Below are 26,354 nucleotides of genomic sequence, written 5' to 3' on the forward strand. Positions count from 1 at the left end.
TGGTTTGTTAATTCAAACCACTATTTTAATCCTTTGCAATGTCTACTAAAGAAGAGTTTTTGCCAATGATAAATTCTCTCAGTAATGCCTGTTCTTTATAATTTGTAACTTATAACCCAATTCAGTTTGTTCAAAAGTAGTCTGTCTACTACAGTCAAGTGATTAGTTAAAATCTAGTAGTATATGTGTAAGTTAACAGTATATGTATTTGTACTATATTGAATGAGCATTCAGAAAAATTGTGGTATTTAAGATTGAAAATGGCATCCAAAGATATTAATATTAGTTCTGTCAAATGATTTAAAAATTTTAATCTTAATTAGTTGCAATTAATTGCAGCTAAAACTTCAAAATTATGCACACAAAAATTCAAAATTCCAGACGCTCCCAAGGTAGAAGGGTGGCATGGAGGAAGTGCTGGTGGTGGCGGGAGGCCCTAGCTGAGCTGCCCCTGCTGAAGCTGCTGTCTGCCCTCCCACACTCACACAAGCTCCCTGCCCACCCATGGCCCCATCCCATACACAGAGGTTCGGTGATCTGTTGTGCAGGGCAGGGGGTGCTGAGCTGACCTATAACAGGTGCCCAAAGTTCCTTATGTGACCTGCAGGCTCACTCCTGGCTTAGCCCATCAGCAAACATTTGAAACTGAAGTTCAGGTGTGCTGAGCCATCTATTAAGCAGTCTGAGCTGTTACAAAATGGGTACCTAAAATTAGTGGAAAATTTTTGAGCTTAAGCTGTTCATTATTTCCCTATCCATCAAAAGGAGATGTTATTATCTACTTCACAGGACTGTTCTGAAAATAAAATACAGGTTTCCCTTGCTTTATGCTGTACATGCGTTCCTGGAAAATGGTACATAACTTGAATTCGCTTAAAGGGAACCCACTTTACAATGTAACAAATAGGCGTACATACGTTCCAAGACCTCAGTTGTTCTGACCCCCAGACCCATTTCTACCACTTTTACAAGATTATTTTGGTACTCACCAACAGCAGACATTACCCACAAGCACAGGGCACTATCATAATAGGGGTGGCAACTACAGAAACATGTCACAGACAATGAGAGAGGAGCACAGATCCACGCAGGAGACTATATTTTGGTGCATGTCACTCCCACAGTGCACTGCGCAAAGCAGGTGACTGCAGGCTTCCACTATACCAACTGCATACGAGTAAATTTACCTCGCATATAACAAATTTCTGGTATAAAAAGGTTATCGTATAAGAGCGAATTCACATATACAGAACCCCCACGAAGTGAGGGAAACCTGTACTCGGCTACTGTAGTAATGAGCACAGTAGAAAAGACTGGGCAGAAAATAACAATGTTGTTACTAGAGCGGGGTTTGAATAAAATGCAGTTAGTAAACCTTGAGGACCACATTTTAAACCATGTGGCAGGAAATTTTGAACTGTTGCAGATAGAATTAACAATTTATTCTCAATGCTAAATTAGGTTGGAATTGTGAGGAAAAAATAGTATATGGTCATGTAATTACTATTTGTATAATGATGCATTTGCATGAGGGCCAAATTAAGTCTGGACAATAACCTTAATTCTGACAGTTCTTAGCTTTTGAGTCCTTGACTTTGCTACCTTAATGTAGTTTCGTGTCTGATTTAATTATGCTGTAGTACATTTCCTGGTCTCTCTTTATTTTGAAAACGCAGTAAATAACTGAACCCTATTTTTCAATGTCTTTATGATATGGACAGAAGTGTACTGTAAGGAATTTTCCTCGTTTTTCTACTTCATTTCTTTGTCTGACCTGAAATTTACTGAAGTAATTGTGTTTCTTTCCACTGACTCGAGGTGATTTTTTTTTTTCCCCCCAGTTTTTAGTGTGATCTACCGTAGTTCTGCTTTGTTCGTTTATAGATGCTACCTGCCTTCTTCAATCCCCACTAAAATAAGAACAGACAAAAATAGTAAGAGTAGGGAAAATGACTCAATTATTTCACTATATTTAAAGAGATGTGATTAATCTATCAATTGTTAAAAATTCAAGGTACTTTTTGAGTATCAAAATTCTCTAAAGATTAACTGCAGATTCAAATGTTTCAGTCTAAATGAACACGCTCTTGGTGCCGTTCTTTAATTCAGAGTTCAATGCAGTTAGTTTTTAGCATTAGTTGATCTGTCCATAGTGTTCATGTAGATGCTAAGAATTACAAAACCTTTTTGATTGAACTTCTGCCCTCAGTCTTCCATCTTGTTGTGTTGCTTGCCCTTCATGGTTTCCAAATCTGGGCCTCTAATTGACAGTCAAAGGTACAGATTTCCAGCAGGAAAATGAGAGTACTCCTTTGACATATAACTCTTGGAAATTAGATGGTCTTAAAAGTGTTAAGTCCCTTGCCATAAGATGAACTTGTTCTTAATTGCAGTCAAGTATATCTAGCACAGTGATCCTCGGCGTTCTTAGACTCAAGACAGCACTCGACACATCAGCGCGCACACCCACACCCTTCCCCAGACCCCACACACATGCACAAACACCCCACATACACTCTCAACACCCCACAAACACCATACCTCTCCATACTCCGTGCCTTCACACTATATACGAGAGAGACTTCATTTTGAGATATTATGCATTCACCTTTATATAACACCTTTACATAACACATGCACACAGATCAGGACAATATTTTTTGAAGTAAAGTGAAAATATTTTATTGTAGATGTTTGGGGTTTTGTTTGTTTGTTTGTTTGTTTTAGTTTAGAATTTGGTTTTTTCCAATTCCAAGATGGGAAACCCCTTTTGCAAAAGGAGTCAGTCCTTCTGGGTGCAAGGGAAGGGACTTCTGGTGGCAAAGGTCACAGGTTAGCAGTGGAACTTCCATTCCCAAGATGGTGAACAGAGAGCAGGGCACCTGTCATGGGGCCGTCGACAATTTGCCAAAACTCATTAAGCAGCCCTCCAACTGAAATAATTGTGTACCCCTGATCTAAGTGCTTGAGAGTCAACACTGCATGTATTCACAAAACAACAAGGACTGAATAAAGATGCTTCTGTTATATTCCTGAGTTGTAATCATGTATACAGGTACTAAGTTTTTAACATAACTGCCACTGTCTTGTGGACCACTTCCCCTCCTTTTTAATAATAATGTTGACCAGCGATTTTTGGTCCCACTTGTCTAAATTTCTTGTGGGAACTACAGCAATTGTTTATATGGAAAAAATGTTTTAATTTAATCTTCACCTGGGTGTTTTTCGAGTTTAGCAGCTAGAAATCAGGTGCTGCATCTTGCTGCCAGACAGACGATCACAAAATACCAGCAAGTGCTTTGCAGCCGACTTTGCCCTAATTTTATTCCATATTTTACCATTGGCAGTCAGAGGAGGAAATGTAGATTTTCTTAGTCTCTAAAAGTAACAGTTTTAAACTTGTAGCTGCAGGCAGTAGGGAAAAGACACTTTTAAGGACTATTTGCAAGGCAATAAACATATTAAGTAAATTTTGTATTACTAAATATTGTCCTCCTTACCTTTATTAAGAGCCTGGTACAGATTGATTAGCATCCATTTTAATAGGAAAGAAAATCTATTCTCTTTGCTGGACTGGAGAGAAGGCATTAAACTGAACTGTTTGGTTAAACAATATAAAAAGTCTGTAGATCAGAACTTTTTAATCTTGTTAACCATATAGGCTTTTTTAAGGCTTGAAGAGGAAAAAGAAGAAAAACATGACTGAAGCAACTGTTCTTCAGAAGTGTAGAATATTTGTAAGCTTAAAGCTCTTGGAAAAACTCCATTGGGAGTATTGTTTAGTTTTTGAGTTTTTGCAGTTCTAAAATGTGTTGGTTGAGACAAAGCAGAAAATCCTCAGTTTAAGTGTGGCGTGAGGGCTTTGATTTCTCTGTTAACATGTTGGTGAAGTAGCAGAGGATTTGACTCTAGTTATGTTTTTATAACCATATATATTAGCTGTGTACTTGGTCCTCTCTCTCTCTCTCTCTCTCTCTCTCTTTTTTATTTTGAGAGAGAGAGATCTTATTTATTTCTTTACATACTTTTCTAGTGAAAGGACAAAATACTGTATTTTAATATATACTTATCTAATACCTAGCTATATTATTTATTAGACTGAATACACAATTTCCAGTAGATTTTTTTTTCTAGCTTCCTAGAGTGCGTGAAATTTTATTTGGCCCCTCATTGGCACACCTTTTAAATACAGGTGTTTTGTTTTTAATGGAAGTTTCTTGCAGCTGTTACAGTTGCAGTAATTTTTTTCAAACACACTTTCCACTAAAGATGAAAGAAAGACTGGCTCTCTGTGTGTGGTTGCTTCAGTTCATGGTATATTCTCCGTTTTCACTCGACTCTTTCTGTGTCATCTTTTGTGATGGTAATTTCTAGGTCCAGGGCCTGACCCCTTCTGATCTTAAGGACTAGCAGTTTATACCTAGGATTTAGCCTTCATGATTTTCAAGACAACTTCTTCCATTAACCTTGAATCCTAAGTCAAGCTATTAAGAAGCTGAGTTTTAGTTGCCTGTGTTTTCTGAAGAAACCCTTACCTCTCTTATTTATATTGTGGTAGTGTCCAAAATGTACTAGGCATTGTATAGTCATAAAGAAAGACAGTCTTTCCTATAAGGATTTTATAGTTAAAAATATGGAATGTAGGTAAAGTCTAGGAGAAAGGGATTCTGTGCTACAAATCAAGTTGTTTGGTCCAGTGGTTTCATTTTTTTAAAACTTTCCCTGTACTTAATATTTAAAAAAATCCATTTTTATCAGAATGAATCTTTAGAGGGGGATTAAATTGGGAGGATGATGGTGGCTTTGTAGCCTAGTTCTGGAAGGATATTCTAGCATAGGAGTGTGAAAGAAGGCACTGTGAATCCATGAGGGAGAAATGTATACAAAACACCAACTTTTGCATCATCAGCCCGTCAGCAAATGAGGTATGATGTAATCTCAGGTAAGTAGAGGAAGAAATTATATAATATTTGGAAGCACTAGTGAAAATATTTCATAAGATTGAACAATTAGAAAGAAGTATTAGTTAGCTTTGTGGGCCAGGTATATTTTAGGTAAACAAAAATGTGGATCAAGTTGGGGTCCTGGACAACACAGAGAAGGGTGCAGTGATCAAGATTGGAAACAGGACTTGGATAAGAGTAGGTACTAGATACTAAAAATACAATGAAGAAACTCCCAAGATTTGGAGGAGGTTTGGATATGGAAGAATATAACAGAAGGGGCATAAGGTTCATCCCTTTGGCTTAGAGCCTGACATAGGCAAAGGACAGTGGTGATCTTAACAGGTTTTCAATTTAACCACGTTAAATTAAGATAGCCAAGCATTCTGAAAATGTCAGAGAGACAAATAGAGTTTTAAGGTTGAGAGTTAAGATAAGGGGTAAATGAGATTTGCAAGTCACCCACTTAACAACTTCTGCACAATTTAGCTATTACATTTGATCACTTATGATTAAAACGCAATAAATGCAAAGAGTAATTTCAATCTTCTTGTTATCTTCAAGGAGACATTTTATAGTGCAGTATACATCGCCTCTGTTCACCTGAAGTCTAAACATTCTTGCAAATAGTGACCAAGATCTGAGGTTCCTTTTTATTCTTTTTAATTTAAAAAGAACCATCTACTGGAGAAAATTCCAGGGCATCTGGAAACGGTCCATAAAACCATGTTTTCTCATGTACAACATGCACCTCCCTCCAATTCCTCACCTCCCTCCCTCCTCCCCCCTACGCCAAAAAAAAAAAAAAAAAAGGGCTGCTGGAAAATGGAGATTCCGAGCAAGTTGCTGGGTGAAACAAAAAGTAAACTCTTAAGCTATCCAGAGGGGGCTGAACAATGAGTAGGCTCAGTGTCCTACCTGCTGCAACTCAGTTACTCACTACAATGAAAGATTTTTTTTCTTCATTTTGGCTTTCAAAAGCAAGGTGCATATTATATTCGCTGGTGTGTTATATGTGTGAAAATATAGCATCTTGGCTATGGTGCTCTGCACCTAGAGAAGGGTTACGACACCCAGCTTTGAGAAGAGAAAGAAAGAGGAACAGTGAAGCTTAGCTTTGTGAGTCCAATTGTTCTTTGTAGGTTGGGAGGTGGAATCTGACACAGGCTACTTACTGGCAAATGGAGGCTTTGAATATATTGTTTCAGTTCTTCTAATTTGTCTTTTCTGGAGTTTGTATCCATACATATAGAAATTAAGGTTCAGGGAGATAACTTGCTTGTCTCTCTTTAAAAGCTTTTTGGTCAAATTCAGCTATGGGTTAAGTCAGATAAGGTCAGTGGGGTTGCACCCAGTTAAACCAGCAATACCAGATTTTGGCCTTGCCTAGTGCATACATTGAAGCAAGGAATTATTTGTTGTGTGGACTAGTCTGATTAAAGATTTCATGTCTAAACATATTATCATACTGTTATATGAATGTTGTCAAACCTTTGCAGATAGGTCATTCTAAGAATTCAGTGCATGTATAGCCAATTGAAAAGTATGGCTCTTCTTTTAAAAAAAAAAAAAAAAAAAAAAAGCAACAACAAAAAACCACACAGCTAAGTTTTTTTGTTTTAATAACTAGCCTTGCTTCTGTCTGCAAAGTTAGTTTTGCTAAGATGAATTCTTTTTTAGGTTTTGAGTTGCGTATAATAAAGATTCTGAAAGACAAATGAATTCTGGCTTCAGTTTTATCTCCACGTAGATTCATAGATGCTAGGGTCGGAAGGGACCGCGACAGATCATTGAGTCCAACCCCCTGCCTAGGCAGGAAAGAGTGCTGGGGTTAGATGACCCCAGCCAGATGCCTATCCAGCCTTCTCTTAAAGACCCCCAAGATAGGGGAGAGCACCACCTCCCTTGGAAGCCCGTTCCAAATTTTGGCCATCCTTACCATGAAGTTTTTCCTTATATCTAGCCTAAATCTGCTCTCTGTCAGTTTGTGACCATTGTTTCTTTTTACCCCAAGAGGTGCCCTGGTGAACAGAGCATCTCCGATCCCTTGCTGCATCCCCCTGTTGAATTTGTAGGCAGCCACAAGATCACCTCTCAGTCTTCTCTTGTGGAGGCTAAAGAGGTCTAGGTCCCTCAGTCTGTCCTTACAGGGCTTGTTCTGTAAGCCCCTAACCATATGAGTGGCCCTCCTGGACCCTCTTGTGTCTATCAACATCCTTTTTGAAGTATGGAGCCCAAAACTGGATGCAGTACTCCAAATGCGGTCTAGCCAATGCCGCATAGAGGGGAAGTATCACCTCGCTGGTTCTATTTGTCATGCATCTGCTGATGTATAATAAAGTGTGGTTAGCTTTGCTGATGATTTCATCACACTGAGGACTCATGTTCATCTTGGAGTCCACTATGACTCTGAGATCCTTTTCCATTCCTGTGCTGCTGAGAGGGTCACTTCCCAGCAAGTAGATATGCTGGATATTTTTGCATCTGAGGTGTAGCACTTTGTACTTGTCCTTGTTGTACTGCATCCTATTGTGTACTGCCCACTTTTCTAAACTGTCCAGGTATGCCTGCAATCGTTCCCTACCCTCCGGAGTGTGAACTTCACCCCACAATTTAGTATCATCCACAAACTTGGACAGAGTATACGTCACACCCACATCCAAGTCACTGATGAAGATATTGAAGAGTGTAGGTCCAAGGACTGAACCCTGCAGGGTCCCCACCACCCACATCCTTTCAGGTTGATACCAACCTATCTACTACCACTCTCTAACTGCAACCACTAAGTCAATTTGCCACCCACCAGACCATGTGCACATCTGTCATAGCTTCTTGATTTATTTATGAGAATGGAATGAGATACTTTATCGAAGGCCTTGCTAAAATCCAAGAAAACAACATCCACATCTACTCCTGCATCTAAGCATTTTGTAACCCTGTCATAAAACAAAACCAGATTGGTCAGGCATGACCTACCTGCTACGAATCCAAGATGGTTTCCCTGCTGCATTATTTTTCCCGCTGGACTCCCACAGATATGATCCTTCATAATTTTTTCAAAGACCTTTCCAAGAATGGAGGTGAGACTGACTGGCCTATAATTACTTGGATCCTCCTTCCTCCCCTTCTTGAAAATAGGGACCACATTGGCCCTTTTCCAGTCCTTCAGGACCTGACCCAAGCACCATGAGCACTCAGACAGCTGTGCCACTGGTTCTTCTGTGACACCAGCCAATTCCTTGAGTACTCTCGGATGCAGCTTATCCGGGCCTGCTGACTTGGACACATCCAAGTGACTCTGCACCAAGTCAATGCAACGGTTAGTCCTTCTGATGCTCATCTAATAACCTATTAGGAGGCTTATCTTGACCTCTGTTCAGGAACACCGAGGCAAAAAACTTATTGAATAGCTTAGCCTTGTCCCCTCTCTCTGTCACTAATTGCTCCTTCATGTTCAGTAGGGGTCCTATGCTGCCCTGTGCCTTCCTTTTACTTTCTACATGCCTATAAAAAGACTTTTTGCTGTCTTTAATTTGTGTTGCCAGCCTCAGCTCTGTAGTTGCTTTGGCTTTTCTAACTGCCTCCCTACAAGTGCGGGCCAAGTAGCTTTACTCCTCCTTGGTAGCTTCCCCTTGCTTTCACTACCTATATGCCTTCTTTTTTTGCCCTCAGGCTCCCCTGGATTTCCCTGTTTAGTCAAGGACATTTTTTGGCTCCTTTTCCCTCGTACTGGAATAGTCTCCCTCTGTGCCCAAAGGATCACTTCCTTTAGGAACGGCCACCCTTCCTGGACTACCATTTCGCTAATATTCTTATCCAGCAATGTGTTATTGGCTAGGATCCTAAGCACACTGAAGTTAGCCATCCTAAAGTCGAGCACTTCATCCTACTGGTTATCTTACCAAATGAAATTGCTGGCAAATTTCCCCCTGAAGAGCAAACCTGATTAGCAATTCTGAGCAGCATACCAGGAATTCTGTTTCCTTCAAGACAATGGTAGTGATAATTGGTGACCATCCACTTTCTTAATATACTTTTATTTTGAGCAAAAGTTTTTTGAAAAAAAATGTATTTAAATGTAAGAAAACCTACCATAAGTATGTCTAGTTCTTCTCTAAGGCGTACTGCTCCTTGTCCCTGGGGGGGTCTAATTTCTAGACAGCTACCCACAAGGGCCTTCTTCCTTATGCCCCTCAGAATGGCTTTCTAACTGTTAGAGTGTGGGCTCATGTACATTTGGATCCTTTAAAAAAAGGCAGCAGCCATCACCTGTCAACAAGCCAGGAGGAACTTGCCAAGCTGAAGATCACATCAGCAACGTATTGAAGCTGTGAATGTGCCACGTGCTGAAGAAAAATAAGCACAAATGAAAAAATGGCCCGTAGTGCACTGAAATCAACCCACATCACGATGCCTACAGGGAGGGCAACAGCTTGATTGATTTCACCTACCAGCATGCATTTAAAAGCACAAAGGAAACTAGGTTTGTAACAAACCCCAGATTAGTAAGTGGGATGAAGGGTGGTCAGTCCGAGGTTATAGAACCAAAGCCTGTAACTGCGCTGAAGACTAAAACTGACTTGTCGGCTACATTTCCCTCTAGGAGCTCCAAATAAATTGTAGATAGGGAAAGGAATTGTAGTACAATGAGCTATTGGCATTTGGTCTGAGAGTGAGAGAGGTCACCCAGTGCCTCCAAAGGCTCTGAGCACTCAGACCTCTAGACCAGAGGTGCTCAACCCATGAGCCAGATCTAGCCCCTGGTGCCATGTTATCTAGCTTGTGGGGCTCCCCACAGGTCTAGAAATTTGGTGGCAGGAGTGCTGGCACACATCTTTTATGTGACATTAATGCGCAGTAGATTAATTCTACTGCATATTAGCGCAGCTTTGGCATACATTAGCACAGCCGTGACATGCTAATGTGCAGTAGAATTAGTCTACTGCACTTTTAGCATCTCACGTAGGCATACCCAGTGTCACCTGCAAATGATAGTTTTACTCGCACATACCAGAGTTAAATTTTACCCTGCTATAGATCTTTCATACATATATGTTCTTTCATGCATAAAACAAGGTAAAAAAACTAAACTACCTTCTCTGAAATCAGCCTGTGTTAATCTTAAGATTGAATAAATGCTCAGAACAGTGTAAAAAAAAAAAATCATTTTGCTGATTTACAGGCAATATAATTGGTTTCTAGAGAACTATTTTCAAGAGATGTAAGTCTTTCTTTTGCCATACAGAATATTATACAGAACACTTTTGCAATTAGAATAACACTGGTATACCAGGAAACAGGAAACCAGCTTTAAAAAAAAAAAGTTCAGGAAATGCATTACTCAAGGGAAGTAGTGTTCAGTTACAGGAGGGAAATAACAGCAGTGACCATTTACATGCCTAAATAGAAAATACTCTGAATATTGTTTTTGGTGTCTTCCAGAGTAGTGCGTTTTCACTTTAGCTTGTGTGTGTTGGTGGTTTTATATAGTGATTCACTTCTAGACTGCTCTCTGATAAGTGTTTTTTTTTTTTTTTAAACTAACTTTCAAATTTTCATGGAATTTTAGAGAAAATTAATTTGATTTGAATTTAGAGAAGAATGATTCTTTATATGTGATGTAGAAATCTGTGCATTAACTAGATATGCCTTCATTCAAAGATAGCTCATCTATTGTAGGGAAAGAAATTGAAAGAGTTGATAGAGGTCATCTGTATGCCCTCTGATTTGAAGGAATTAATCTGTTCTTTGTTTTGCTGGTTTATATACTTTTTGTTTTGAGGTCATCTTGCATTCTCTATGTACTGTTAGCAGCTCTAGTCAGAAATACTCTTTAAAAAAAGAGTATCTTGTAAGAACAATGCAACCTTTTCATTTTCCTTGTTCACCTTAGGACTTTCGTAGATAAATTGCTATAAATAGAGGTCTACCTAAATCATGGGGAGACTTGCTCATATTTGTGGGTTGATTGTGGCCTAAAGTTCTAATTCTGAGGTCATTTTACTGTGGCCCCACCCCTTGGTGCTGACTGACTGATGGAGAGGCCCAGGTGGGGGAGGAGGGGGGAGGGACAAGGGGGCAGCTGCCATCTTGACTGCTGCTGTATGTGTTGTCCCACAAGCCAGCGCCTTCTCATTCCAGCAGCAAGGACACCAGCTTCCACTGCATTTTATTTTTATTAAGTTTTTGTTGTTGATTTCATGGATCTCATGGGTAATCCTGGATTTCGCTGTTTCCACAAAATCCATGAAACTGCGAATTAAGCAGATCCCTAACTATAAATACGGGAATATGGTACATGCAGCAGCATTCCTTTTTTACAAGGCATGGTTTAAATACTTACTTAGTAGAAAGTAGAACAAATCTCAAGAAGATCTAAAATGCTGCAAGATTGGGATTGTGCTTTACCAAAGTGCACAGCCTTCTTCTGAATAATTAACAATACCAATTTACATCCTAATATAGTTTCTCAACTTTATACTCAAGTCTGTATTATTTGCAAATTAAGAGTTCCAATATTAGCTTGGTGTATAGGTTTTTAACTAAAATGTGGTCGGCATTTTTTCGGTTGGAACTTTTTTGGTTTTGCTAAATTTTTCAATTAAATTGGAACATTAATTTTGAAGACTAGTTTTCAATGGAAGCAATTACAGGCAGACTTTTTTTCAATTCTGAATTGAATGTTCAAAAAATTATTTGCCAGCATATTTTTTTGTTTTATTGGAACTTCTAGAAGAGAGTGGGAGGGGAATCATTTCCCGACTTAGTTGATTTCTCTAATACTTACTCATATGTACTTATGTTTAAAAATGCGGGCCAAGCCAAAAGTTGGCATAATAATTCTAAAAAACATGTTTTGAGCATTTCCAGGAGTCCTCGGTTGGCTATGAAGAGGTACTAGAAGGAACATTTTCTCTGATGTCACAGTAGGGTTTCTGGAGGCAGGTTTATTGTAGGCAAATTGCTGAAGATAGAGCAGTTCTGTAGTCACAGGGAAGAAGGAAGCGGCTTTGAAGAATACTAAAGCCCGCTGAGTGGTCCAGAGATCAAAAAGATCAACTCTTGATCTTTCTGTTACCCAATGTTTTGAGTTGAAGCAATAAATAACCACTCCTGTCCTTCAGCCACAAATGGATTTCGGTTGAAAATATCAAGAAATCGCCCTTTATTCTACATGCCTCTGTTTTGGTTGGTGGAAGGATACTGAAGTGTTTGTTGGTGCATGAAGGCAGAAATAGCCCAATGTTTGTTCTTTCATTCTTTCTCTGTCTGTCTGTCTCTCTGTCCCTCTTCAGCAGCCTTTTGAAGGACAGTTGGTAAAACAGAAGGTTGATTAGTTGTATGTAAACATGCGTGCTTACCTGTTGGTGAATAAAGAATTACACATCACATTTCTCTCTTCCTTCATCAAAAGAAGAATTCTATATTTTAATTTCGGAGCCCTTGGAGAAGTGGGATGTTAATTTTTAATTTCTGGAATATTAATGAGTCTGGAATAATGATTTTCTAACATTTTCATTGAAGTATGTTGGCGGCTGGAACTTCCAGTTCTTATAAGAATATATTTCTAATCTCTCTGTTTTTTTTGGTTACAGGAGCTAGAGTTAATGCCAAAGACAGCAAATGGTTGACTCCTTTACATAGAGCTGTTGCATCTTGTAGCGAGGTATGGACTTCATGATTTTGCTTTTTTTTTTTTTTTTTTTTTTTTAAAGGATGGTAAAGTAAAATACAGCATCTCAAATTGTCTTCTGGCTCTGTTTTATAAAGTAAAACTGCAAATCCTGTATCTATAAAAGCCTTAGTCTGTCTGTCCATAATGCTTTATTCATACTCTGATCGGTTGTCTGAACCAATTGGAGCGGTCAAAGAGCGTTCTGGATAGGAGGTGACGGTGCTCTGCCACCATGATGGCAGGGACACAGGGCATGAAGACAGAGCAGATGAAGTGGGGCGTGGGATGAGGCCAGCACCACTGGCCACAGCTCCCTCTTCCCTGCAGGTGGTGGCAACAGTGTGGATAGAGAGGGGAGGGATCAGTGTGGCTAGTCCAGCCCCCCCCCCCCCCCCCGGAGGTGATGCCCATGGAGCCAGGGTGTGTTGGACCCGTCCCCCCTCCATTTCCCCCCCCCCCCCCCCCCCCCCCCCCCGCTCCCTGCAGGGAGAGAAGATGGAGTGGATGGAGAAAGGGGTCAGGGCAAGTGCCACTGCTCCCTGCTCCTAGCCCCCTGCTCTCTGGAGGATGCCAGCAGTGCTTGCTCTGCCTGCCCCTCTGCTCCCTGCAGGGCACAAAGACAATGGATTGATGAGTAGGGGGGGGGTGAGGCCAGCACTGCTGGCCTCACCCCCATCCCTGCAGGTGGCAGCGGAGTGGGCATGAGGGTGGGGCCCGATTCCCTGGAGGCTCCATTCCAATCAAGGGCTAGGCTTCCATGTGCTATGCTCTCAGTTGGAGGAGCCTGAGCATCAATCGACAATGTGGGGGTGGGGGGCAGCAGAAAATGAGGGGAAAAAAGAGGCAGACACTGAGGGGGGGGAGTTTGTGCCACATTTTCACAATGGATGTCTCTTTGCTTATGGCATGAGAGTGCGGATGGCCCAGGGGTGTGTATGCTCTCCAGTCACCCCAGGGCAGGTGCTCATTGGGTTTTAGGGTCCTGATTCTACAGAGGATTTTTGTGGCATGCATATTGTGTTGCTGTGCCTCAAGTTGGGGTGTATGCTGCAAGTGGAGGAACACCCTTGGAGTATGGCATCTGAGGCTGTTCTGCAGGATTAGGCCCTGAGCTGCAGGAGGGGTCCAGCCTTTTGGGACAACAGCCCCGGCTGACACCTGTGGATGCCAGGAAAGCAGACTGTAGCACAGCTGATCCTCCTGTTCCATCTGTTTATCCCCAGAATCAGATTAGTAGTATTGTTTCAAAAAAACTTCAGGAAAAACTTCAGTGTTTAGGGTTTTGTTTTTGTTTAAGCGAGCTTAAACACATAATGTAAATCATACATTTTTTTTTTTTAGACTTTTCTTTTATATTTACAGGAGCAAATTACTACATGTAGTCACTAACCTATGTAGGTATCAATTTGAAGTTATGTTGTCTACAGGGAGCTTTAGATCAGCAGTTCATTGCCCAGAATGCATTATCCTTCATAGTGCTGTTAGTTGCTCTCCTAGGTAGCTCACAAAAGCTCCCTGCACTTCCCTATGAAATGGTTATTTCATTGAACCTAGATAATGTAAATGACTTCTACAAGAGAAAAATGCTGATGGAACAAATTGTTTTAAGTGCAAAACCAATTTGTTCAATTTAGGTTTTTTTCAACATGCAAGTAAACAAAACTATTAAATTTTATTTAGAACTGGGGTAGGAAAAGTTTGTAACTTTTTCTTTTCCCCCCACTAACTGTAAATATTTAGGAAGCATTTATATACATGGTGATACCATACATATAGTTAGAGAAAGAGATGAGAGGAAGATGCAGTCACTACTGACCTGACATGTTCCTGAGGAAGAGAAATAGTATTTAAGCTGTTGTGTTTGGTAGTGAATAAGCCTTTTAATTTATTCTTGCTTTCATTATGATGCTTCTAGGCCTAACTTCCAGCTGGAAAGCAAGCACCATTAACAAGGACAGCTAGTCACTTGAAACATTTTAAATACAAGTGGGCTCTTTGTTTTCATATATGTTTTCCTATAAATAGTTTTGTGAAGACTTTTTAATGTCAAAATCTAAATTCAGTCTTCACTTGTGTACAGGGGTGTATTGCAAAAATATAAAGCAGATTTGTTTTGTTTTACTTGAAAATCCATTGTTACAAGTGACTAGCTTCCTGCTAAGACACTGTTTCTTTTGATGTTTTGTATCCAAGATGTATACCACAGTCCTAGAATTTACTTCCTAGTTGTAGTAATGATTTCACAGATGTTGAGCTCTAGAACTGACTTTTTGATATGTTTATTAGCATTTTTTTCTAATACAGTGTTGCATAAAGTTCAAGTTTATATCTGTTTTTAAGTTTTTGGTTTTTTTATTCAAGTTAAGACAAAATAATGCTTGTATGTTGCATTTTTTTCTAAAGCATTTTGGAAAAAAAGCAGAGTACTGTACTAATCCATAGTAATGGAAGCCTTTGCAATTTAGTTGCTACAATGCTGCAGATGTTAAGTGTCCTGTCTGTGTTTGAGGGAGTTATCAAGTTCATGAAACAAGGACTGGAAGTGAAGTGTTTCACCATTGGCTTGCACCAAGTATGATATTGCTAAAATCCCTGCAGCCATCCCAGAATCTTGCTGGATTTGGTAAACTGCAGGCCTGAAAATGCGTGTGAATGTGCAATTCTCTTGTACTGTGTATGGATTTAATGTTATCTTTTAGTTCATGGGTAACATACATACTGTTAATTTTGCATATATTTTTCAGGATGCTGTTCAGGTGTTGTTAAAGCATTCAGCAGATGTCAATGCCCGTGACAAAAACTGGCAGACACCTCTACATATAGCGGCTGCAAATAAAGCTGTTAAGTGTGCTGAAGCTTTGGTGCCTCTTCTAAGTAATGTAAATGTATCAGATCGAGCAGGAAGAACAGCATTGCACCATGCAGCCTTCAGTGGACATGTTGAGGTATGGATTATTTTCTGTATTTTGTTTCTTAGCCCTCTCATTCCTTTCACTCTCCAAATTTCTTGTTTTTTTGAGTTTCCTCGTTCAATTCTTATTTTCTGCTTGCTTGTGTTTTCATATTGCATATACAATCTGGTAGTGGTTTTGTGCCACAGAACTTTGTTGTGGGGATGTTTGCATTTTAAAAATTATGTTCCCATAGTAAGATACGACTAACTAGCGTTTAGGAGCCCAATTATGGATTATTTTTCTTTCTGGCAGGAGCAGTCAACAACTTTTTTTTTTTTTTTAAATACTCAATTCTGTGACAACCTATAAACTAAAATAGCTAATTCTTAATTATTACAGTTACAGTATGGCTGCATCGTTTTAACTGTTTGTAGAAATTTAATATATAAATCTGCAGCGTGATAACTTTATAGAGTGTTTTTCCTCGTATACTTTAGTTTTAGTAAGTGGTATGTACATAGCAGTTACAGTATCTGTAACAAGTTGCTCTGAAATATTTTGTAATACTGAAGTCACATAATCAGATAATGTTGCCATCAGTAAAAACAGCTTATTTTAGAGCACAGAATATTACGAAGCAATGTAAAAATAATGATAGTTTACAGACAGTTAAAATGTTGTTTTATTTCACACACGATGTATTTGTTTCTTAGATTTTTATTATACATCATTCTAAGCAATTTCTTTCGTTATGAGCCATAGTATAGCCCTATTTTTCTTTCTCATCTTAGATGGTCAGTTTGTTGTTGTCTAGAGGTGCCAATATTAACGCATTTGACAAGAAAGACAGACGGGCTATACATTGGGCGGCTTATATGGGTATGTACATTTTTCTTCCTCCCACACACAATTGGTTGCTAAGTCACTCTCTCTCTCTGTAATGGTTTTGTATATTTCCAGGCAGAAGTATTTAATTAAAGAAGGTCATTTAGTAAGTGCTAATTAGTGGTAAGTATGTATATCTGTCATAAAATCACTAATGGAACACTGCAAACTTTCATATTTACTAATATGTTTTCTGGTGAAAAAAATTAATTTGCACATTCTTAAAAATGAAAACAAAAGTCTTTATACTTAGAAGAAATCTTTTAATGTTGATTCCTGATCTCTGTTTAAAAATGTCTACAATAATACCAAGTGGCTAGTAAGAGGAGATTCCATTTTCTGTTAATCCAGGAATAGAAATACCGTATTTACTTGAATATAAGATGACCCCCTGAATATTTAGATCCTATATATGAAAAAATGTATAAACTTGTTATAATTTTCCAGGTATAGAATCTGAGTATTGGAGGATTGTCTTGAATTGCAGGGAAAGCAGTGGTGAAGCAGGGGGAGTGGGGTGAAGATCTGGTGGTCCCTCTGCCCTGCCCACTTCTTCCCCCTCCAGCCTCTGCCCTTCCCAATGTTTGTCTCTTCCTCCCCCGCAGTGTCTGCCTCTTTTTTTCCCCCCCCACCACCCTCCCATTGTTGGTTGCTGCTCAGGCTGCTCCAACTGAGAGCACAGCACATGGAAGCCTAGCCCTTGATTGGCTATGCATCAGTCAAGGCTGCTCATTGTGGAGAAGGAGTTGGCATGTGCTTCATGCTCAGAAGAGACCCTAGCCAGAGCCAAGCTGTACCTGACAGTAAGGTGGAGGAAAAGGGTGGGCAGGTTGGGGAGCGGGGCAGAAGCTACAAAGGGTAAGTGGAGTGGGGGGGTTGTAGGCAGGAGGCTGCTCTGGGTCTGGCCCTGACCTGGGCTCAGGGCCAGTCAGACCTGCAGCAGCCTTCTGCTTTGTGTGCAAATGTAAGATGAGGGTCTCCTTTCCCCGTGCACGCTGGCGGTGCGGGGGTGGGAGGGAATGGGACCTTGTCTTATATTTGAGTAACTATAGTGTGCAGTTCACTTACTGGCAGCGGGATGAAGCTTTCTTCATGCCAATCAGAATTAGACTCAAAGTGTTATTGAAAGAGTTGCTGCTTTTTATACTCAGGCTGTTTTGGTCAGTGGGCTAAATCAGATTGGCTCCTTGTTTTAGCTTTGCTCACATTTTACTGTTAAAAATAGCAGTGATTTGAAACTGCCTTTTTTTGCTGAATTATTGTCTTTCATCTGAGAACAAATGATGGGGTTGGCCACCAAGTCAAAAGTGTACTCACTTCCTTAGTTGTCCTTTTATGGAACTTTGATTATTAAGTACAGGACTTTTTCTTCAAAACAGTTGTAGCAAAGATTCAGTAAAGACAGCTAAGAACGTAAGTAATGCCACACTGGGTCAGACCAGTGGCAATCTCTGGCAGTGGCAGGAGTTTTAGAGGGACAGCATATAGATTGGCAGGATGCTTTAGAGGGAGAGCATATGAACAAGATGCATCTAGAGCAAGGGGGATCAACACCTGGCCTGCTGGTCAGATCCAGCACTGTCATCTGGTCCACAGGGCTTCCTGCGAACCCCTGGGGAGTCCTGAGGGCTGTGGCCCTGCATGCTTGATCAGATATGTGGGATGGTGTAGGGCCCTGGATCCTGACCCCAGCATGTGGGACTGGGTGAAAGTGGTGCGGGGGCCTAGGGCTGAACTCCAGCGCATAGGGGTAGCCCTGTGCTATCCATCTGGCCTGCAAGACTAAAAGGTTGAGTGCCACAGATCTAGAGTGATCTGTCCCTGTCATACATTTTCTGGCATCTAGCATCATAGGTTTAAAGTAAAAAAATAAAAAGATTAAGGAAAAGGCTTCTAGTTCTCATGCTCATGGCTGAATAATTCACTTTTATTTCTAAATAAGTCACAAGAATTACTTATACTATTTTTCACTGTAAACTATAACCACAGATATGTATTTCCAGGCAGTTAACCTGAACCATTCATCCATTCAGGTTGCAGAATGTGTGATTAAGAGGTTAAGTCAGTGTTGATCAATCTGAGTTTTATGATCAATTTTCAAGTAAAAGCCAGTTGATGCTATCCTTAATCTTGATTTCAATAATATCTTGATTTGAATAGTGCAGTCTGACTCTTCAAGTACAGCTTATCTGTCAAGGAGAATGGAAACGTTGATAATGCTGAGCAAGCACAAGAATTTCTTGGATTAAATGTAAAACTGGCATCCTGACCATTTTTACTTCTTAAGGATCCTGCTGCATTCTTAGGGATTAATGTCCTGATTTAAAAAGAAAAAAGTAAAATTAATACTCCAGTTATGTACTCTATTCTTCATATTCCAAACCAATTTTGCAGTGTTCTATTGAATTAATAGCAGCTTCACTTCACTATGGATATAAGGGCTTTTTTTCCTTCCTGATATGCATAACTTTCAGGTGCATTAAAATATGGAAAATATTTTAAAATCCATCTGGATAATAGGTGCTATAGAAAGACATATCTGACTTGATCCATGCCTTTGACATACTTAGGAGAACACTGTTGACTCTACTTTCTCTTCTGCATAGGTGACCTATAGAAATCAACACTTTTTTACAACTTTCTCTAAGAGATACTTTCTAATGATATTGTCTTAAAGAAAACTTTGAATTGTGGCTAGGAAACGGAAAGCTGAATCAGTGGCAAATGAAGTAGTTTGGGTTACTACACATACATTTAAAGCTTTCATACTGCAACTAAGTGAAATTAACTTTTGAACAGAGAGAGAATTAGAAATCTTTCAGTAGCAGATATTGGCTGGACGAATAACGGGTTATTAACTTTTGAGGAGGATAATATAGACTATTCTATAAGCCTTGGCTCATATAAAATTTGTCATTATAATAGCACAGATATAGATAATTTAACCATATTTTCAGTTATAGTACACACTGCATTTACTGAGAGAGAATATTGCTTAGAAAAAAGTCCATTGCATATCAGCCAGGAGAGATATTTAATACATTTTGTTTATTTGCCTTAGTTAATTTAACACCAAAATTGCTGCTAATTTAAGTATAGCAGACAACTGTGCTTTAGAAACTACTGCTTTTTAAAAACAAGCAATTATTTTTCTAAAAGAAGCCAGAAAGGAAGTCTGAAGTTTTGCTTATCTGTTATCACTGAGAAGTTTGAAACATGTTTGCTTATGTTAAATCTCACAAGGAAGACACCCGATTGTGGTCTTCTGTACATTATTATAAATCTTCCATCAGCAGAATTTTGGCTGACTGATAGCCAGTATGATAAGGCAGCTGGCAACATGTGGCCTTGCACATATGGCTGCACTATAGCGGCCTAGCATGCACTGTGGAAGGCACTGTCTGTTGGAGAGGCCATGGCTACTGGGAGAAACCATGTCTGCATTGAGATGAGCTTCCTTGTGGTTTCCCTTTGGTGGCAGAAGCCCCGTTGTTCACTGTTCTTAGAAGGGAACTGAGTTCTGCTAGTACAGCTATGTAGGATAAATCAGACCTATATAAACTGGTGTCATCAGGCTTAAACCAGGTGCCTGGGAGACTTATTAGATTAGACCCGAAATCAAAAATCTCGAGTAGTGAAACAACATTTTTGAAATGTGGTGGTTTTGTTTAGATGGTCTCTCTTCATTTATATCACCATAAATGTATGGCAGAGAGAGAGATGCTGACAGTTTCTTTAAAGACAGATTTAAGATCTATCATTTAGCATGCTTTTTTCATTTGTGATTCAAAAACGTTATTTATAATCACACACTAAGTGGCACAAAATAAACAGAGCATCTGGCTGCTGCTGCAGGAAAAGAATGGGAACAAAATGTTATGGTAGTAGGTAAGGAGAAGGTTAGAAAATTATGCTGCTCATATAAGAGGAGCAGATGTTTGTCTCCCTTATTCTTCCTTCCATTGTCATGGCCCTGGAAATAAATAAGCATTCCCTTTTACTGCAGTGTTCTTCCATTCCACTCACTTGTGTGCTTTCCTTGTCTTCTCCTATGCAACAGAGCTGTCACTGTGGTGTCAACCTGTCATCTTTAATCTAGTTTCTTAGACCTTGTGTACACTAGGAACAATGTTTTATTATTTGAAAGGAAGCAGGGCTTTTGTGTTGTCTTTTTTTGGTATAGTTGGGAGAGCGGGTGGATAAGCTTTCAGGCGTCAGGTTCTCTTCCTTGGGTCACCTCATATTTGAGAATGTTTGTTTTAATTGTAAAATCAAGTAAGCTACCTTGAGTTACCTAATGCTGTTTGAAATTTTTCTAAGCATCTAAACACATTCAACTTCATATCTGTAAAATCTCATTTTCTGGTAAATTTAAGACTGGTAACTTACCAGGGCCAGTTACCAACCCAAGAAGCTGCATTTAAACTGAAAATCTGCAAGCTTTTTACTGGCAGCCAAACTTCACTGAAACGTTTTGTTGGTGATGGTGTATGTAATGTAAATGTAACTCTGCTGCTAGGCCCCAGTTAGAAGGAATTGTTTCAAATTTAGGGGTTTAACATCAACCACAGCAAAGGAATACACAGAGCAGGATGCAGAAGGTGCCCTTGCTGTTGCAGGCCAGATCCAGGCCATAGATTGCCAACCCATGGATTAGATGATTAATTTAAAACATATTTTCTAATTTAAGACATAATTCATTTTAGAGGAGAGAGGCTCCCTTTCCATGTAATTACAGGATTGCAGTCTAAGTTTGTTAAAATAGTGTCTGTATTTCCCAGGATTTTTTTAAGCATATGATGATACAAGGATCACAAAGAAAGGCAACCATATTCACAATTTTATGTCCCAATTTTGCGGCCATCTGATTGCCTCATGCATAGTATTATGCAAATCCAATAGAGTTCCATCAAATGCCTGGAGAGGGCATTCGGAGGTGATGTGGTTCAAAATTTGAAAAGGAGTGCCACAGTTGCAGTTTGAGCTAGCTTACCCTATCATTGTAGCAAAAACCCACACCTTCCGTGTCCTGTCCTAATTTGGTTTAGAGAAGACAAAAGATGTCTAGGGAGATCAAAGCCAGTTGGTCTAATGGTGGTATTTGTAATAATAACTTCTGTATTAAGGGGTAAATTTGGGCCTCTCTTGTGTCCAGGCATCTTAGATGTTAAATGAATCTTGCTCAAGTTGAATTGATGTTCTTCAACCTGGTTGTCTAGGTTTTAATCTCAGATGTGGTATGTTTAAGAGATCTTCATGTATAGGCAGCTGCAGGATATTTTTTATTTTATAGGTTCATAGTTTCTAGGGTCGGAAGGGACCTGAGTACATCATCTAGTCCGACCCCCTGCCATGGCAGGAAATAATACTGGGGTCAAATGACCCCAGCAGGATGTTCATCCAACCTCCTCTTAAAAACCCCCAGGGTAGGAGCCAGCACCACTTCTCTTGGAAGTTGGTTCCAGATCCTAGCTGCCCTGACAGTGAAGTAGCGCTTCCTGATATCTAGCCTAAACCTGCCCTCTGCCAGCTTGTGACCATTATTCCTGGTCACTCCTGGCGGTGCTCGGGGGAACAGTGACTCCCCCAATGCCTGATGATCCCCCCCCGACTAGTTTATAACATGCCACTAGATCCCCCCTCAGCCTTCTCTTTTGGAGGCTGAACAGGTTCAGGTCCCGTAGGCTCTCCTCATAGGGCCTGCCCTGCTGCCCCCTGATCGTGTGAGTGGCCCTCTTCTGGACCCTCTCCATGCTGTCCACATCCCTCCTGAAGTGCGGCGCCCAGAACTGGACACTACTCCAACTGCAGCCTGACCAGTGCCGCATAGAGGGGGAGGATCATCTCTTTGGACCTGCTCGTGATGCATCTGTGGATGCATGACAAGGTACAGTTGGCCTTCCTGACTGCCTCCCCACACTGCCGCCCCATGTTCATCCTGGCGTCAATTATGACTCCAAGATCCCTTTCCGCCTCCGTGCTGACAAGAAGGGAGTTCCCCAGCCTGTAGGTATGGTGCTGGTTCTTCCTCCCCAGGTGCATCACTTTGCACTTGTCTGTGCTGAATCCCATCCTATTCTCATCCACCCACCCTTGTAACCTGTCTAGGTCTGATTGTAGCCTAATGCTTCCTTCTAGTGTGCCCACATCCCCCCACATCTTATTGTCATCAGCAAATTTGAACAAGGTGCTTTTTACCCCCTCATCCAAATCGCTGATGAAGATGTTGAACAGTGCGGGCCCGAGGACCGAGCCCTGCGGAACCCCACTGCCCACGTCCTTCCAGGTTGAGAAGGACCCATCCACTACCACCCTCTGGGTGCGGCCCTCCAGCCAGTTGGTGACCCAATTGACTGTGTGGGCGTCAACACCACAGTTCCCCCAGTTTCTTAATGAGAACAGGGTGAGAGACGGTGTCGAATGCCTTCCGGAAGTCCAGGAAGACTGTCCACTGCTACCCTTGCATCTAATGATCTGGTAATCTGATTGTAGAAGGCCACCAGGTTGGTCTGACAGGACCTGCCACTGATGAACCCGTGTTGGTTGCCCCTAAGCATGCAGTCCCCTGCTGGCCCCTCATGGATGTGTGCCAGTATAATTTTCTCAAACAGTTTGCCTAGTATCAAGGTAAGACTAACTGGCCTATATTTTCCTGGGTCCTCCTTCCTCCCCTTTTTGAAGATGGGAACCACGTTGGCCCTCTTCCAGTCCTCTGACACCACACCAGAGCACCACGAGTGCTCATAAAGCCATGCCAGGGGTCCTGCAATGACCTCAGCCAATTCCTTTAGAACTCTAGGGTGGAGATCGTCCGGGCCAGCTGACTTGAATACGTCCAGCCCCTCCAGAAGCTCCCTAACTAGTTCCTCGCTAACCTTTGGCCCAGGTGTGCCTCCCCTGGGGCCCGAGGGGGGCCCAGCAGGGAGGTGGCTGTTCTGATCCCTACTTAGGAAGACAGAGGCGAAGAAATCGTTAAACGTTATCTTTGTAGTGTGGCGTGACGACTAAATTCCCCAACGTGACCTGCAAGGGTCCCACGTTACCCGGGACCTTCTTTTTGTCCCCTGTGTATTTTTAAAAAAGGACTTCTTATTGTCCTTAATTTGAGAAGCTAGTCCCAGTTCCATCTCTGCCTTGGCCTTCCTAACTGCCCCCCTACATCACCGAGCAACTGCAGAATAGTCATCCCTGGTGATGACCCCTTCTTTCCATTGGGTATACGCCTCCTTTTTAGCAAGGAGACATTCCCGGATGGTTTTGGTGAGCCATGGAGGCTTGTGTACTCTCCTGCTCCCTTTGATCCTGGTCGGGATTACCTTCCTTTGGGCTTGGAGGATCGCCTCCTTAAGGAGTGACCACTCTCCTTGGACATCTGGCTCCCCTCCCCTCTGGGACCTCAGTGCATCCCCAACTATCCTTCTTAGCTCATTGAAGTTTGCCCTCCTGAAGTCTAGGGCTGCTGCCTTACTGCATGCCTTTGCCACCTTGCGCTGGATGGTAAATTCCAGCAGGCGATGATCACTGTCGCCCAGGTCGAGCACCCGCAGCCCCCTCACCAGGTCATCACCCATGGCCAGGACTAGGTCCAACAAGATGTCCCACCAGGTAGGGCTGTGCACCTCCTGGGTTAGATGGAGGTCCTGCACTCTATCTAAGAATCTACGTGAGTGGTCAGACCTGGCTGACTGCTCCTCCCAGCAGATGTCCGGGAAGTTCAGGTCCCCCATGACTACCACATCTTTAGCCTTCACTACCTCTATGAGCTGACATAAGAATTCCTGGTCAAGCTCTTCTCCCTGGTTGGGAGGTCTGTAGTAGACCCCCACCGTTAAGGCTCTCTCCCCTTGACTGCCTTGTACCCTAACCCAAAGCACCTCAGAGTGCCCCTCTTCTGACTCCTTGCTAATTGATGAGGATGTGTATTCCTCCTTGATATAGAGTGCCACGCCCCCACCTCTCCTTCCTATCCTGTCCCTCCTGTACAACCTATAGCCCTCGACATTCACCGCCCAGTCATGCGTAGAGTCCCACCACGTTTCCGTGATCCCCACTATGTCCGGGCTGGTGTCAGCCATCAGGAGGGTGAGTTCCTCCTGCTCGTTTCCCATGCTACGAGTGTTTATGTAGCGGCATTTGAGGCCTCCTGTGGATGTGTGTACTGTCCCCCTAGTCCCAGCGTTGCCTTGGCCCCCATTGCTTACCATCCTTTAGTTGAGTCACTTTTTCTTCTCAGTGGTGGAGGATGTATGTTACTAAGAATAGGGAGCCATTGAAGAGGGATGCCTGTAGTGATTTGTATTGCTTGGTTGAGTTGTATGTCAACCTTATCAGTATGAGCACTGTTTAACCAGATTGGGGCACAGTATTCTGCCAAAGAGTACACCACTGCTAAAGCTGTTGTTCTTAGTGCATCTGCATCAACTCCCCAAAAAATCCCAGTGAGTTTTTGGGGCAAATTATTACAGGTTTTTAATTTAGCTGCTGGCATAATTAAGTGATTTTTATTGGACAGTGTTCTATCTAAGATGATTCCTAAATATTTAGGAATACTGTTGTAACATAGGAGCTGGTTTCTGAAAACAGTATTGGGTTGATAATTAGCTTATTTACTGTTTGAGTGAAATGTAGACACTTCCCTTTTCCCAGTGTTTGGGTGCAGACACCATTGTTTCAGGTAGGTATCTAAAGTATTCAGAGCAAATGTGAGTATTATTTCTGCTCTGGAGAAACAAGATTGTTGTGTAACCAGGGCTATGTCATCAGTGTATATGAATTTTCTTGAGGAGGTGCCTGGAAAGTCATGAATGTAAAGATTAAACAGCAGAGGCACAATGACTGATCCCTGCAGGAGTTCAGTGTTCAATTTATGTTGCCTACTCTTAGTGTTATCAGAAAAAATCTGGAACCATCTATTGCTAAGCATGTTGTCTAATGAATTAGCAGTTTTAAGATAAGATATGATGCCCAAAAACTAAGATGAGTCCTTGTCTCCCTACTGTATCATACGCACCCAAGAGATGAAGACAAACAGCTACAGTTTTTAGTGACTTTTGAAACACTTTTTTTTGGTATTAGTAGTCAGGGCCATAATTTGATCATCACATTCTCTATTGGGTCTAAACACTGCTTGGTCAGGGGGAATATGTTAGTTTATTGTCTGAAAAATTCTATTATATAGCAGTCTTTTTTACTAATTTGTAAGTCACACTTAATAAAGCTATTGGGTGCTAGTTCTCAGTTTCTTGTTGAGATCCTTACCTATTGCTATTATTTTTATCCTCTTAAAATGAAGCTGGTAATTTTCCTGATTCCAAAATATCGATTAAAAAAAACTTTGCTAGCCACTGAATAGCTTTTGGACCACAATATTTTATGAATTCTGGGAATATCTCATCCAGAAGCCTGCAGCTTTATCTTCCTTTATGGCTCTAAGGGCCTCTTGCATCTAATGTACAGTAAAAGGTTGGGAGAAGGAAGAGAATGATGCAGCGGAGTGTTTCTTTGCCTTTAAACTTGATTTCACTTGCTTTGTAAATAGCTTGTCGATCAGAGCCCTAGACAGTGCAAGAATATGATTGGCTATTGCTTCCAGTCTAATGTGGGTTTTGGGTCTTGAAGCTTCAGTGCTTGAGCCCAGTGACATTAATACAGCACAGGTTGAATGAATGAAATAAAGGTTTTCCTTTGTATGTATCCATTTTTCTCTTTGAGTCTTGTCCAGAGACTATAAGAGCACGGTGGCAGTTGTAGAATCACCGTTTTCTTTAAATCCTTATAAAGACAATTGCTGTCTTCATTCCACCCTAGTGGATTTCTTTTCTAAATCCCCTTGGGCTGCATCTCTTAGCTGCTCCTTTTATTACATCCACAAATGTCTCATAACTCTCACTTGTGGTTTTTATCCATCTTCTATTAAAGTCAGTTTGTTTAGCAAACGAGATCCAGTCAGCTTTATTA

The 26,354-nt window shown here is 41.1% G+C and overlaps 1 protein-coding gene across 5 annotated transcripts in view; it reads left to right on the forward strand.

Annotated features, from left to right (window-relative positions):
* Nucleotides 1-26,354, forward strand: part of ANKRD28 (ankyrin repeat domain 28) — a 183,108-nt gene that overhangs the window by 97,325 nt on the left and 59,429 nt on the right. For all 5 annotated transcript variants that reach the window (XM_090046615.1, XM_090046614.1, XM_090046616.1 and 2 more), the window contains exons 4-6: nt 12,539-12,609; nt 15,363-15,563; nt 16,304-16,391. In XM_090046615.1, the coding sequence (XP_089902741.1) occupies nt 12,539-12,609; nt 15,363-15,563; nt 16,304-16,391 (360 nt within the window). The remainder of the gene's footprint in view (nt 1-12,538; nt 12,610-15,362; nt 15,564-16,303; nt 16,392-26,354) is intronic.

The sequence above is a fragment of the Crocodylus siamensis genome, chromosome 5 (assembly GCF_052110815.1).
Source record: "Crocodylus siamensis isolate JL-2025a chromosome 5, ASM5211081v1, whole genome shotgun sequence".
In the NCBI taxonomy this organism is placed as follows: domain Eukaryota; kingdom Metazoa; phylum Chordata; order Crocodylia; family Crocodylidae; genus Crocodylus; species Crocodylus siamensis.